We start from the raw sequence: 16,259 nt of genomic DNA, 5'->3' as shown, positions 1-16,259 counted from the left end.
TTCCTATTTCTGAACAGAATGTATGTATGTATGAATGACTGATTAATTAAATTAGTCTACTGACCATTTCAAACCATTACAAATAATAAAACAATGCAAATAAAAATACTGCAATGTAATATACATGGCAAAGATTGACTGGTATGTGTATACATGCCTCCTTTTGAAAAGCTGACCCACTTCCATTATTTTCTTGTCTATTTTTTGTAAGGAGAAATGCATATTTTAATTATTCCTGTAGGGCACAGCATCCTTGGAGTATGCAAGGAAGATTGTGTTGTAGTGAATCTGAACTCAGAGGAATATTACACAGCTCAAAAAACGAAGAAGGGAAAAGGCCTAAAAGAAGACAACATGGACTTCAATTTCTAGACACAATGGGGTGTCATTTTAATGATTTCTTGATGTTCCCAATTGAGCCTTTGGTGCAAGGAGATATGTGGCCTATCTATTCCCTTCTGTATTCAGATTTTTTTCCTGGTTTCTGTGACCTAAAAGTTATTTCACTATAGATTTATAGGTTGGATAAACATTCCTGCAGACCATTATAGTGAATTTCAGTGGACCAAAAAGAACCTTCTTAATGATACAGAGCTAAAATAGGTTAGAAGATCAACATTAATGCAACTAACAGTATAAATAGGTGTCCAGATAGCAATAGTAAGCAATAGCAAGTACATTTTTATACCGCTTATCAGTGCACTTAAGCACTCCCTAAGCGCTTTACAATGTGTAAGCTAATTGCCCCCAACAAGCTGAATACTCATTTTAGCGACCTCAGAAGGATGCAAGCCTGAGTCAAGCTTGAGCCCTTGGCTGGTATTGAACTTGCAACTTTGCGGTTTGTGAGCAAGTGGCTGAAGTACAGGCATTTAACCACTGCGCCACCAGGGCTCATCAAACTGTATCTTCTGTTTTCTGGAAGGATAAAACTTCAGTAATGTAGACATCACGCAATTGCTAAACCTGCTTGTGGCAGGGGCAGCAGGAACTGATCGCCTGGTCTATAGCAGCCTGGAGTTTACACAGCTCTCTTCCTCTACTGGTATTACAAGAAGAAGAAAAATGTAAAGTAAAAAAGGAAAGAGAGAGAGAGAGAAGCTGTCATCCCCACCTCCCAACATAACCAAGGGACTCCCCCTACCATTTAGAATCAGCCTTTTGTGTGTGTGTGTGCTTCAAAAACTCTTTGGGAGGAATTCATTTGGCTATATTGAGTCCTGCTTTGTAACCTTAAATTCTACAACTTATACTTTGAGATTACTAAACATATTTGAGGCACAAAGGTTAGGGCATATTCACACGGCAGAATTAAAGCAGTTTGACACTACTTTAACTACTATGACTCTGTCCTACAGAAACCTGGGATTTGTAGTTTGGTGAGGCACTCAAGCTCTCTGACAGACTAAGCTAATTACTTTGCCGAACTACAAATCTCAGGATTCCACAGGATGGAGCCATGACAGTTAAAGTGATGTCAAAATGCTTTATTTCTGCACTGTGGAAGAACTGTTAATAACTGATGGATATCAGCGAGGCAGGAATGGCAACTGGTCAAGAAACATAATTACAATTTATCGAAATTTATCTGGCAAGGAAAAAAAACCTAGAATTAAACTTGCAGTTATGCAAGATAGAAAAGAAAAAGGTGGGATAGGGCTTCCTAATTTCAAATTATATTATAATGCATACACACGTCTGTGGATAAAAGACTGGATCCTGCTGGATAATAAAAAATTGCTAGAATTAGCGCATACTAGTATGAAACAAGGCTGGCATGCATATTTGTGTTATAATACTGTTCAAATTGATAAATAATTTAATTCGCATGCTATTAGAAACGCCTTATTTAAAGTATGGAAACAGTATAAAAACTGTGAAATCGAAGGCTTTCATGGCCGGCATCCATAGTTTTTTGTGAGTTTTTCAGACTATGTGGCCATGTTCTAGAAGAGTTTCTTCCTGATGTTTTGCCAGCATCTGTGGCTGGCATCGTCAGAGAATGCTTGGCTGGAAAGGGCTTGGGCATGTATATTGTGTGACCTGGAGAGGCAGGAGTGATTTGCATGTGTATTGTTATGTTGCTAATGGCAGGCCTCAGGGTGGGAGGGTCTACAAAAGAGATTAGTATCTGCTTGATAGTGCTTATTGTCAGCTGGGAGATTTCTCATTTGCATTTGTTGAGTCTTTATCTTGCTATTTTTCATGACTGATAGCCAAACCTTGTTTACTTTAAGGGTTTCTTCTTTCCTTTGAAATTGTCCAGGTGTTTGTGGATTTTAATGGCTTCCCTGTGCATCCTGACATGGTAGTGGTTGGCATGGTCCAAAATTTCAGTGTTTTCAAACAGTATTTTATGCCCATGGTGGTTTGTGGCATGTTCTGCTACTGCTGATTTTTCTGGATGGCCCAGTCTGCAGTGTCTCTCGTGTTCCTTGATTCTTGTTTGCACACTGTGTTTGGTGGTCCCTATTTAGACTTGTCTGCATGGTATAGGGTAAAATCCTGTGGCTGTGAGAGGGTCTCTCTGGTCTTTGGCTGAGCAAAGCATTTGCTGAATTTTCTTCGTCAGTTTGTTAAGTTGTGCTTCCTCACCACTTTGCCTATTCTGTCTGTGACTCCTTTGATGTATGGTAAAAATACCTTTACTTTGGGTGGCTGCTTGTCTTCACTCTTCTGAGTTTACCTGAGCCAGGCCACACAATATATATATATCCAACTTATTTCCAGGCAAGCATTCTCTGAAAATGCCAGCCACAGATGGTGAAACATCAGGAAGAAATTCTTCTAGAACATGGCCACATAGCCCGAAAAAACCACAAAAAAGTATAACAACTTCTTTTATTCAAAAATCCCTAAATGGACTTTTCCACAAGAAGCCTTTCATATAAATGAATATCCAAGGAACACGTCCTGGATTAAATATCAAGACCTACTGATATTTACAGAAGAAGTAATAAAAATTAAATCCAGAAGATTACACTAATTACATTTTGTGTCAGTTTAGCATGGATAATGTCTACAATATTTAATAATAACAATTCTGGAAGGAGGAGGATGTTTATTTTTAAAACAGCTTGCATTTCCTTGTGTATTTTTACCCGATATATTTTACCCAGCTATAAGAAGAAGGGAAACCAATTGATTTATTTCATTATTTGCAAATAAAAGTAGAATTTAATAAATATATAAAATTAAATGGAATAGAAAATGACTGGAAGGATTTTGATAAAATCTTAATGGGAGGAGTAAAAGGATTTATTTTAAAAACTTATAAAATTCTTCTAGGTATTGAATAAAAGGAAAAGACCATTAAAGAATGCATGATTAAGTGGATGCAAAATATAGGAAGACTGATACTTGGGAACATATTTAGGAAAACAACCAAAAATTCACCAAATGTAATACATTAAAAGAAAACTATCTAAAGATTTTAAATAGATTTTACCTAACCCCATCCAGTTTAGCTAAAACGAATAAACAATGCAATAGTCATTGTTGGAAATGTAAAGGAAAACTCGGTACCATGTACCACGTTTGGTGGCAATGCAACAAAGTTAAAAAATATTGGGTAAAAATACACTAGGAAATGCAAGCTGTTTTAAAAATAAACATCCTCCTCCTTCCAGAATTGTTATTATTAAATATTGTAGACATTATCCATGCTAAACTGACACAAAATGTAATTAGTGTAATCTTATATATGATATAAGCAGCACAAATAGTGTTTGCTAAACATTGGAAATCCATGGTGATCCTAACAATAGAGGAATGGAAAGAACGGATATATGACTACTTTATTATGGACAGACTGACTATGCACGCTACAGGGAAAACAAGCCAAGAATTTGAAAGTAAATGGCAGAAGATTGAAAAAATGTGGGATAAAGACTAGACAAGGACACATGCATATAACTATGAAGAACTTTATTATTTAGAAACCTAGTGGTTATTATATATTTATATAGATTCTATGACAAAACAGAACAACTTACTTAAATTTTCTGGTTTATTATGTTATACACTTAAACAATGTTGGTATATATGAGACAAATCTAATTTTATAAATACATATGCATCCTTTCCCTTCCCTTTTCCCTTCCCTCCTCTCCTCCCTTTCACCTTTACTGTAATTCTCAAACTTCAATACAAATTATTAAGAATTTTTAAAAAAGAAACACAATTACAACTGGACAGAGGAGTTTGTGGTCTTCTGGATCTTATTGGAGTCCAATTCCTACCAATTTCATCAGCCTCAACAATGGTGAGGGATGATGGAAGTAGTAGTTTATCAGCTTGATTAACAAAACTGCCAAGACACTGTTATAGAGAGGATCCAAATGGTGGTTTAAATTGATTACTTAGGTAATTTGGTTTAGGAAATGTGGAAAGATCTTGTTACAGGTATTTAATATTGGTCTTTTCTCAATTGTTATTAGTCTCAATTGTCTATAGCTGATCTCAAAGAAGACTCCCACTTCTGACTTTGATAGCATGGAAAACAGACGACAATTTGGTCATTTTAATGATTGGTAGTAGTTTTGTTGTTTGTTCTATTGATTGTATTTTTAGATAATACTGTATCTTGTATTTTATTGTTGATTTTATTCTCTGTTGTAATCCCACCTCAATCCACCGGGAGAGGCGGGAAATTCAAATAAAATTTATTATTATCATTATTATTATTATTATTATTATTATTCTATGGATAAAGATATCAGTCCATCTATCTGGTGAATCTGGAAATAAAACCACAGCAACTGAACTGCCAAGGAATACAGATAACCAAATAGTGCTGTGGCAAATGAACACTGAGGGAGGTAAATGCAAACTGAATGGTTTAAAAGATTTTCATCTGATTATTCTGGCCAACTGCATGTTTGTTCAATTAAACCTGCTGGAATTCATTATGTCATTGAATCAGGACCTGGATTTGACTTCTAACTTACAATTTTTGTACCCTCCTTCAATTATATTCTGAGAATAGTATATGATTATCTAGTACTGTATAGAGATAGCCTTACATTGTTTACACAAGTTTTATTATTTGCCCAAAATTATTAAATTTGTGTGATATTTGTACAAAATTACTGTGAACTAAAAACACCTCACTAAAAGTCTGCTTTTCTCAAGGGAAGGACAGTTGGCAGTGGAAAAAAATCCTTCCTTGGGTATCAGGAAGCCAGTCTCCCAGGTCATTTCTAGGAAAGGAGTTTTATTGCTGAACCCACTATGAAATTAAGGTATCATAACAAACTATTACACATTCCACCCACAAAAACTGAACTAACTGACAGAAATTAATGAATAAAATAGCAGCAGCAGCAACAACAAGAGGAAGACAATGCAGAGAAACAGGAGCGTCCTGAGGGAACCAACAAAATCATGTTCCCAGAGAAGGTTGGGAGTGTGTGTTTCCCTATTCCAAAGAATGTGGAGGAACCCTTAAAAATGTAGTTGCCCAGCATTACATTACAAATAATAACATAACGAAGAGAGAAAACCATCAAACCCCTCTGTAAGGAAGGCAAACCACACTAAACTTGAGAAAAGTGAGCCCTAACAAATAACTGGACAAAAGATGGAAGGCTTAACTTCTTTTCTTTTAGATTCTAAAATTCAGAAGAAGCAGAAATTAACTGTTAAGAATTTGTCTTTCTCTCGTTGCATGGGAAAGACAGTGCAGGAATGGTAAACAAATAAACCAACAGTGTATCCAAAGATAGGATCCCAAGGCCAATAGTTGAACTGAGTCTTTCTAGGGCTACAAAAGCCTAGTCTTGTGAACTACCCATTCTGTTGAATGTACAGTTTAAAATGTAGGTGTGTATGGATAATATGGTGGCTAATCTTGCATTCAAGAACACTGAAACTCTATGGGAATTATAGACTAAGGCAGTATGCTGTGTCAGTATCAGTAAAAACAGTCATGGAGAACTTAGAGGTGGATTCCTGGGGGACACAGTAATGATGCTGTGCAGATAGTGTGGGCTCATAATGTAGAATTTGATAGCTCTGCATACATGTAAGGCAAGGCTCCTCCAGATGCCATTAAGACTGGAACTCCTCATCTTCCTCACCATTGGCTCTGCTGGCTGAAGATGCAGATACTTCCAGCCAAACATCACCTGTGGGGCTGAATGACTCCCACATCCCTTTAACCAATACCATTCTCTTTTTAAGAACTGTAGTGTGTCCGTTACTGTTATGAAAAGCTGGAGTAATATTATATCTTCTATGTGAGGCAACAGATTTGCTACCACTCTAGTAGTTTTCTCAAAACTGAGGATGGAAAAAATGAATCTACTCTATATAAATAAATAAATAAATAAATAAATAAATAAATAAACAAACTTTATTTGTATACCGCCCTTCGAAACATCAGGGCGGTTCACAGCAGACATTAAAACAACATATTAACACCATCAATACAGTAAAAATAGTCTGTGCCAAATCACAGATGACTCACCAATGGCTAACAGGGGAACTAACAAAGGGACTTAACAGGGACTTAACAGAGGGGGGAAGGGCTCACAAGGCAGAGGCTTAGGGATAAGCCTGCCTAAAGAGAAGCGTCTTTAGCTCCTTCTTGAATTGGGCCAGGGAGGTTGCTGAACGGAGCTCGGTAGGCAGTGCGTCCCAGAGGATGGGGGCCGAGGTCGAAAAGGCCCTTCTGGTGGTGTTGTTCAATCTAGCCTCTGGAACTTTTAGTAGCTGCTGCCTGCTGGATCTGAGCGTGCGGGGCGGATTGTACGGAGAGAGGCGGTCCTTCAAGTACTCTGGGCCCAAGCCATTTAGGGCTTTATAGGTTATAACCAACACCTTGTATTGCGCCCGGAAGCGAATAGGCAGCCAATGTAGGTCCTTTAAGACCAGTGTTATATGACTGGTCCTAGGTGTATTAGTGACCAGGCTCGCTGCCATATTCTGCACTAATTGCAGCTTCCGGGTATGGTACAAGGGTTGCCCCATGTAGAGCGCATTGCAGAAATCCAACCGAGAGGTTACCAGAGCGTGTACTACTGTTTCTAGGTCCCCCCGGCTCAGGTAGGGACGCAGCTGGCGTATCAGCCGAAGCTGATAACAGGTGCTCCTGACCGTCGCATCCACCTGAGATGTAAGGTGGAGCGACAAGTCAAGGAGCACCTCCAGACTGCGTACAGAGTCCTTCACGGGGAGCGTGATCCCGTTCCGGACAGGTGGAACCACCGCCATCCCTGGGCCAGGAGAACCTATCGCGAGTACTTCCGTTTTCTCTGGATTCAAGCTGAGCCTGTTTTCCCTCATCCAGCCCATTACCGACTCCAGACAGGCCACGAGAGGAGAGATGCCATCCCCGGTCACTGCATCAGTCGGAGACATAGAGAAAATTATTTGGGTGTCATCAGCGTACTAATAACCCCACACCCCATGTCTCCGGATGATCTCTCCCAGCGGTTTCATGTAGATGTTGAAAAGCATGGGAGACAGAATGGCCCCTTGAGGGACCCCAGATGTTAGGGGTCTCTTGTCGGAGCACACGTCTCCCAGCTGCACCATCTGGAACCTCCCAGTGAGGTAGGACCGGAACCACTGAAGCACAGTGCCCCCGATCCCCACCTCCTCCAGGCGCTCCAGAAGGATACCATGGTCTATGTTATCGAAAGCCGCTGAGATGTCCAAGAGCACCAACAGGGACACGCTTCCCCTATCGATGCTCAGACGGAGGTCATCGACCAAGGCGACCATGGCAGTCTCAACCCCGTAACCCGCCCGAAAGCCGGTTTGAAATGGGTCTAGATAATCCGTATCATCCAGGATCGATTGGAGCTGGATCGCAACCGCCCTCTCGATCACCTTACCCAAAAATGGCAACAGCGATACAGGCCGATAATTATTGTGCATCAGGGGGTCCAGGGAGGGCTTTTTTAGTAAAGGTCTTACAGTGGCCAATTTTAATGCCCTTCCCTGAAAGATGTATTGATAATCCGGTGTAACATTAAAGTTACCACCGGTCCCCCCTGAGCCGCCAGCCATGAGGGACAGGGATCGAGGGAGCAGGTCGTCTTCTTAACACTCCTAAGGATCCTGTCCACATCCTCGGTACTTACAGGCTCAAAGTGATCCAGTTTAACCAAGTCCACGGAAGCTCTGGATACCTCTACTCTGGTCTCTGCTTTAACACTGGCATCTAGACCTTCACTTATCCGAGAGATTTTATCCGCGAAGAAGTTGTTAAATCTGTCACAGCAGGCCTTGGAAGGTTCAAGGATCTGGTTCGGGGCAGGAGGGAGCTGGGTTAGGTGATCTCTCTCTAGATCAGGGGCAGGGAACTTTCGATGGATAAGGAACTGCATTAGGCCCCCCATGAACTTTGAAGAGCCATACCCCACACTGTATCCCTCTCCCACTGTATCCCTCTCTTGTGCCAAATCCTGGGTACATTTTTCTTCCCCCCTTGACTATTGGGGGAGCACATTTAAAATTCTTTTTTTTTTTCCCGGGTTTTGCTTGAAAAGTGAAGATAGCAATCTGGTGACCTTCATCCCTTTGTTATAGGAATAGACATCCTGTATCCTATAGTGGCCAGTCCAAAGGGAGCATCTCTGTTTGCTCCAATGACTTATGGAACTGTTTGTTGACTGGTGGAAATTTGCTATGAAGCGGTGGTGTTTACATGGACTTCCAAGCTATAATCCTGCTGGGACCTGCTTGATCACAACAAGGACTGGTCATCTAGAGGTGGGAGGCAGAAATGATTTGAAGATTGCCTTTCATGGGAGGTACATTTCCATTTGCATTTCTACTTTAAGAGAGAACCATTCGTTTATAAATGAGATCTTAGTTATGACAACTTTTTAAAATGTTAAGTAACACATAGAAAGTTTGGTTAAATATTGATACTCTAATAGATAATATGATTTAAATTCAAAGAAATATAAAATGGGTTTCTCAAGCCCATGGTAACTTGCTTTTCTGAAATAGTTTCCTGCTCCACAGCTCAATTTTTTTACAGCAAGTGCAAAGGGTCTGTGGGGGGGGGGGGGGGAGTGGGCTTCAAGAGAAAATGCAAAGTGGTTCCACAATTATTAAACAGATATTATAGTAGTGATCGCGGTTTAAAAAAGCAACTCCTGTGTCACTGCTATAACATCTATAAGGCAACAGAGCCAGATGGAGATTTCAGCCTTTATTATGGCTAACAGCTTTTGTTGCACTTTTCCTACTGGAATGTGTGTCTAATCCTTTTAAAAAGCTACCTTTGCTAGCACCCATCACAATTTCTCCTGACAACGAATTCCATAAGTTGGTTATGCATGGTAAAAGATAGGAACTTACTTGTGTCAGTAAGTCAGAACAATATGCATCTGTTTAAGCTGTAGAAAAGCAACAATTACAAAAGAATTACTACAGAAGCAATTATAGTATACTTTTACTCACCTGTCTATCTACTTCTGGAAGCAAAAGCAAGAGGTACTGCTGGAAATGCTGAGGTAAGGAAAGAAATGTGTGTTTGTTTATTAAAGCCCTCAGATTAGTATTCACAAGAATAGATCCTGGTGTTTCTATGTCAATATCCTCAGCTTTGGTCCATTTCAAATGTCCTGAATTAAAAAACAAAACAAAAACAATTTTAATATTACAACAAAAACATGGTGAGGAATGGGGCTTTTTTAAAAAAAACTACTTTGAAGCCTCTTTCAGGTGGTACAGCAAGATTTTCAAGAGTTTTATCGTTGTTGCTGTGTGTCTTTGTTGTTTCCAACTTATGGCGACACTAAGGTGACCCTATAATGGTGATTTCTTGGCAAGATATGTTCAGAGAATTGTTGCCTTGCCCTCCTCTGAGGATGAGAGAGTGTGACTTGCCCAAGATCACCCAGTTGGCTTCCATAGCTGAATGAGGATTCAAACCCTGGTCTCCCGAGTCATAGTCCAATACTCAAACCACTATGCCACATCAGCTCACTTTCTTTGATTAATCTCACAGTTTTTTCCTCTCATATTTATGCAACATCTGTCTTTTTACTCTAATTGAAAAGAAACACTTTGTATCTTATTTCAAAGAAAAAACTGTCAAAATAAAGGGAATGAGTCAATTTCTAGTCTTATTGGTCAATTTCTAGTATCATTGTTTGGTCGAACTATAGTGTCCAAATGCCAGTTGCTAAACAAAACTTGTCAAAAGCAAACAACAAGTAAATTATGCTTTAAAAAATTCTGGTTGCTTGAATGCTTTTCAAGCCAATGGCCTAGTTCAAAAATATGCCTTTCCTCTACATTCTCTCTTCATTCTTTTTACAACCTGTTTCAGACTATAAGCTTCTGAATTAATCTGTAAAATTTTAAATCCTCTCTATTTTTATCGTTTAGCAAAACATAAAGAAAAATATCCTTAAAACTATAAATAAATATTTTTAATGCCTGAAAGACAGTCTAAAATATTAATGACGTGAGTAACTAATATTAGCTTTTTATACTATATCACATTGCAGTACATTGAGTTGCATGTTTATAGCCATAACTTTTTATTGCATTCCTCTCCCCCCATCTTTTCCAGTTCCGTAATATCTTTGAGGTATAGCGACAACACATAGGATAGACAGTATTCCAAATATGAACAAACCACAGATTTGTATAAGATAAATGTGATATAGAAATTTTATTTCGGATTCTTTTTTGAAATGATCCTCAAAAGTGAATCCAGACTTTTCCTATTGCACTTAAGTTGCACTTTAACTTGTCAGTTAAAGGCTGCTCAGATCCCATCAGATTCAATGCAGAGGTTATTTTTAAAAAAAAAACAAAAAAAAAAACAAACACCCTAAAATGTATCAGTTTAAACTGGTTTATGCTGGGCGACATTTAACATTCTAATGCCCATTTCCCAAGTTTGGAAAGATCCTTTGGATACTCTTTGCATTTCACTTTTTGTTTTAATCATCCTAAATGACTTGGTGTTGTCAACAAACATGATGATGCCCCTTTTTGCCCCTAAAATCCTTCATTTTACTGCAGTCCCGTGTTCCTGAAAAGTGGGAATCTATCCTGATAGCATGGACTAGGTATGGCGGCTCTAGGTAAGGGAATCAGCCAAAACTGAGCAGAGGCAGATCAAGTAGTCCTGCCACTTGATTTTGAACCTCTCTCTTCCTGCATTTCTTTGTGACATAATTCAAGCTGTTCAGAAAGGTCTCCAACCCTCCAAAGATATTTTGCAGGAGCAGAGAGGAGAGGGAGGATCAGTTGCATGTGACCTTCCATTCAACAACAGTGTACAGTCTTACAAGAACTGTACTGGCTTCCAATTTGTTTCTAAGCCATACTAGTCTTGATCCCCTCCTACATGAGCCTGCCTGAAATCAAACCATTAGTGGGGGGCCTGCTACATATCAGAACACTATAACCTCCAAATAGATCAAGGGAAGTGTTTTTATATGTGTGGGGGGGGGGATTTGTATGCATGCGTGCAAGAATAAAAAACTTAATAAAACCTCAAATTGACCAATTGTAGGTGTTTCAAAGAAACATGTAGCATACAAGAGAAAATTATAACAAGCAGTACACCAATATATTCATTTATTTTGGAATTTCTTATTCTAATTTTTTATTGTGTGCTGTATGTTTCTTTTGAAACACTTACAATTGGTCACTTTGAGGATTTATAAATAGTTTTTGTTATTGCACACACACACATTTTTTGGTACCTTTATAAATTAAAAGTACTTTCCTTGATCTATTTGGAGGTTATAGGGTTCTTACTGTCGCGGGGGGTGGTGGTTGTATTAAATCTGCTGGGGGTTTCCCCTTATGGTTGAATTAAACCTGCTACATATGTCGCCAATCCCATGAGCCTAGGCTAGTGGGTACACTAGACAGAACTTTCTCTGTAGCAGCATCCTTTCTGTGGAACTCCCTCCCAAGAGAGGCTATGCTGGATCCATCCTTTCTCAGATTTCAGTAGAGTCTTAAAATTAGGGATGCCAGTTCTGACTGCTTTTAAACTATTTGTCTGATTTTACACCTGTTTTTATAGAGGTGGCTAAATTGCCTTTGTTTTTTAAATTATTTATTTACTGTTTTTAAAATGTTTTTATCCACTGTGTATCACCTCAGGGGCCAAGTGGGTCAAGAGGTAATAAATAAAGGCATTGAAAAATAAACGAACAAAATAAACACAACTGCAGAACATAATCCTGGGTTTTCAGAACAGAGAAAGAATTCTAAGGTCAGCTGTTGCAGATGTTCAGATTAATTCATTTCAAAAACATATTTATTTATTTAATTTCTAATATGTCCTAAAGATCTATCACCCCTTCCGTCCTCTCTCTCACACACGCACACACACACACAGTCACCTCACCAGGTTAAACTTCTGAAAGTCCCCAAGAGCCAAAGAGGAACTCACTATGTTACTCTTAAATTGCATTGAAACTGAAGACCTCTCAGCATTTCAACACAGAAAAGAGCTATTTTTTGTATATAAGAGAGCTAAGGAATTGACCCAAGGGCCCATATAGTAATATTTCTAGTTAATAGAACATGTTGTCAATTAAACAAAAAACCCTTCACTTTAATTTTTCCAGTTCTGCATCAGAAAAACACTCATACCTTTTCAGATAACATTATATCTTACTTTTTCATCCAAAACAACAGCTTAATATGACATACAGTTGGAAGACACGGTAATAACTAAAACTAAACATATTTCCACCTAATCTTCATTATGGACTTTGATGGAGATTGAAAATAGGCCAGAAAAAACTCTTGGAAATATTTGATGTAACAAAGCATCACAATCACTAATACAGAAAAGGTTTTCCACCCCCATTCATTTATAGCCCCTTGTTAATATTCTCAGGTCAAAGCAATGCCACTTGAGTTCAGTGAATCAACCACACTCCAAATATTGATTATGGGCTATTAAAAACCTTTGCTGCAGAAACTTAATGACTGAATTTTATCCAAATGAACTAAAAGAACATTTGGTACTTTAATGAATTGTACTTGATGATGTACTTGACAATTAAACCAGGTTTAATTATCAGGCAAAACATACATTCTTTAGGAAACAGAGGTGTTTGTTTGGTGCATAATTCAGAAGCAACTTACAAAAAAGAAGATGTCACAAACAGATTTTTTAAAAAGAATAAATAACCTTGTTGTGAGTTCATTTTTCACTTATCTGATATGACCATTCTGTTAGATTGCTACAAACAAGGCAAAGTATTCAATGGACATCTAAATGTGCCCATTGCTCTAAGCAGGTTAAAAAATAGTTATATGGATATCAGTTTTGAAAAGATCAGATACTAGACAGCTGGAAGGATGCAATGCAGTTGAAAACAATAAAAAGTAAAAGAATACTGCCAACATTTAGTTGGAAGTATTATATTTCTTAAGAGAGCAGAGAACCTCTCCTTCACAAAGCAAGAAATGTTTGTTCTGTCACATGGCTTATTTAGACATGTTGTCACCCAAGATAACTAGTTGCATGTAAATCAGCAACAAGGTAAAAAAAATCCAACATAGTGCTTAGACGTCTAACAACAGGAAAGTAATATAATTGTTCCAGAAAAAAATGTTTTAAAACTCGTAACAAGAAAGGAGAGGCAATATAAGTGTTTCACTAAGAGAAATATGCAACATTATGCTATTCCATTCAGGAATAAGTAGAAATATAATAGGAAGCAAGAATATGTCTCTCTTAGAAGAAGATGAAGCAAGAAACAGTTGGCTGCAAAATGGCCAATTTAAGATAGCATGGGTCTGTCAGATTGAAAAGGTCAACAGCAGAAAAGCATGCTGGGGGAAAGGTCCCAATAAGAGGGCACCCCTGCAGAGTTCAGAGGGACAAAGGAAACAGCCAAGGAAGGCACTTAAGCACTTAAAATATCCAAAAACATCAGAGAGACAATATAAAAACTTTCTATAGCAAGAGTAAAATATGTATATATTCTATAATCTAAAATAATTGACAAAAAAGAGGACATTTTAGAAACCTACTCACCTAAACCAGATTTTTTTAATCTCTTTAAGTGCTGGCTCATTTGTTTTCCAGTTGGAGACTTTTGCCCATGTTTCATTTCTTTATCAGAACTGTCTGCTTCACCATTTTTAGATTCAGACCCTTTAAAAAACAAACATTATACTGAAGTGCTTCCCCACTTGGGAAAAATAAAACAAAAGCAAAAGGTAAGGGGTTTTTTTTAGTTTTGTTTTTAAACTGAGAGTGACATCTTCATCAGCTACTCTATTTAAAGGTAATGCTTTCTGCTTGACAATTTGATTCCCTGTCACTGGCCGCAATGATGCAAAGGCTCATAAATCCATTAAGTGGTGAAAACAAGTTTCTTGAATGTAGCAGTCAATAAAGATGTTTGCTAATCCAATATAAATAATCCTCTTCTGTGATAGCTGAAGGACATCTTTAAAAAACAATCAGGTTTCCATTCCATAGGGATAAAGAAATAAAAGAAAGAAGGGAATGTCCTCCCTTTGTAAAGTTAATTTTCTCCCACATTTGGAGAGGAAAAATCTACAATAAAAAGTGACCCAGATCTCAGTACAATCTATCCACAGTGAAGCATTTAACAGCCACAACTAAAGGTTAGGGTTGCACTGTGGTGATTAGGATGGAACCAGAACACAAAATCGTATTAAAAGGACAACTATTATTGCAAGACACAACCAAGAGAGACATTCATACTCCCAGAGGAGCTGTGATGGTGATTTATTTTGCCCCCTGATGGGATTGCATGTCAGTCTCCAGTTGTCCCATTAGGAATCAGCATTCAAAGTGCTATTTTGCATTCCTTTATAACAGAACTAGTAATGTTAACTTTACAAAAAACAGAACACAACACCTCTTTCCTTTATCCTTCATCTTACAAGAACAGAATTAAATTCCCTTTCCTTTTAATTTATAACACTGTTCAAGGAATAAGAATAAAACTACAGTATACAGAAACAGCAGCATTAATTTCACCCACCCTATTTTTTTTACATTATAGCTTCACCCACAAGGATTGCTTTTTGACTAGAAACTCTAGTTGCAGATTGTCTTTTAGCTATTTACCTGAAGGTGAATCCGACTGCTCATCAGACACCTTTAATGGTGTCAAAACAACACGAGGAACAGTCTTGTTTACCATCATTGAGACTCCATTTCTTCTTTTCTGCTGCTGTCTCAAAGCCTACAAAGAACAAAATAGAAAAATATAACACAAAATGCTGCTTACATGAGACATTCAACAACAATCCAATTGATCCATAAAATAAATATTGTTATCCACCTACAAGTTTTCCAGGCTTCATATTACCTTCTTTTCATGCCGTTTAACTTAAACATTTTCTACACACGTAACTACAACAGCAACAACAACACACACATATATACAGGGATAAGGGAAATGCACCTTTAAAACAATTACCTAAAACAATTTTGACAACAAAGAAGCACTCATTACTGTATGTTCTACCTTAGCAGCAGATACATGGGAACCCATGGAATTTGATACTAATACTTCTAAGTAAAATAAATATTTTTAAACCCAGGCTAAAATGTGTCTCTGTACATCTCTTGCAGGTGCATCTTCTCCCGTATACTGCTCAGTCAATCAAGTTAACACAGTGTCATCAGTATGTACAGCATGTAAGGGCTACAGTATTGATGCACTCACTCAGCCGTGAGTAGTGCTGCACAAAATCACTGCACATGGCAGGAATCATTTATTTCTGTGAAGGGAATCGGTCCTAATCTTGGAAAACCTTGCAGCACTTGGCTTCTGTCTGCTTGACTTTGGGCATTAACCTTCAGAACATGAATATGATGGTATTCTGGAAAATCTGCGGGGAAATGATACAAGAATAAATATCTACAAATGGGAGGGGGGATTGTGTCTGTTTTATAACTGGATCTGCTACGGGGATGATAATGCAATACAAAATACGAACAGAAAACTGAATAGCTGCCAGGATATTTTAGACAGTAAATGAGCCCAGACTGGAAGGTCAGGAAACATATTAATGTGAGAATTTGCTGGTTAAAGAATTTATAAGCAAAAATATGCAAGCTGAACAAGTCACAACACATCAGCTCATTGCTGAATATCAAGTACTCGCCTGTAATCTTCATTTTATTCTCTCATCTTTGATTCGTGTATGTGTGTGCACGCACACATACACACACACACGAACAACTCCATATCACTAAGGGAGATAATTCCTACTATGAAATATTATCCTCTGTCTTCTTGTCATCACAAATGACTAATGAT

The 16,259-nt window shown here is 38.1% G+C and overlaps 1 protein-coding gene across 6 annotated transcripts in view; it reads right to left on the bottom strand.

The window, feature by feature from the left end:
* Positions 1-16,259, bottom strand: part of ASXL3 (ASXL transcriptional regulator 3) — a 157,228-nt gene that overhangs the window by 28,108 nt on the left and 112,861 nt on the right. For 4 of the 6 annotated variants that reach the window (XR_016280618.1, XM_089517241.1, XM_089517242.1 and 1 more), the window contains 3 exons: positions 15,059-15,176; positions 13,991-14,110; positions 9,421-9,584 (listed from right to left, as the gene is read on the bottom strand). Coding sequence is in view for 4 of the 6 variants with exons in the window: in XM_089517241.1 (XP_089373367.1) it covers positions 9,421-9,584; positions 13,991-14,110; positions 15,059-15,176 (402 nt within the window). In the remaining 2 variants the exon portion in view is untranslated. Of the gene's footprint in view, positions 1-9,420; positions 9,585-13,990; positions 14,111-15,058; positions 15,177-16,259 lie in introns of those variants that run through there. The other 2 variants (XM_089517243.1, XM_089517245.1) reach the window with 2 other exon arrangements.

This window comes from Sceloporus occidentalis, unplaced genomic scaffold, assembly GCF_023333645.1.
Source record: "Sceloporus occidentalis isolate IW3139 unplaced genomic scaffold, rSceOcc1.0.p SCAF_3, whole genome shotgun sequence".
NCBI lineage: Eukaryota > Metazoa > Chordata > Lepidosauria > Squamata > Phrynosomatidae > Sceloporus > Sceloporus occidentalis.
Note: the sequence above shows the minus strand (reverse complement) of the source record. Positions and strands in the feature narration are given on the sequence as shown.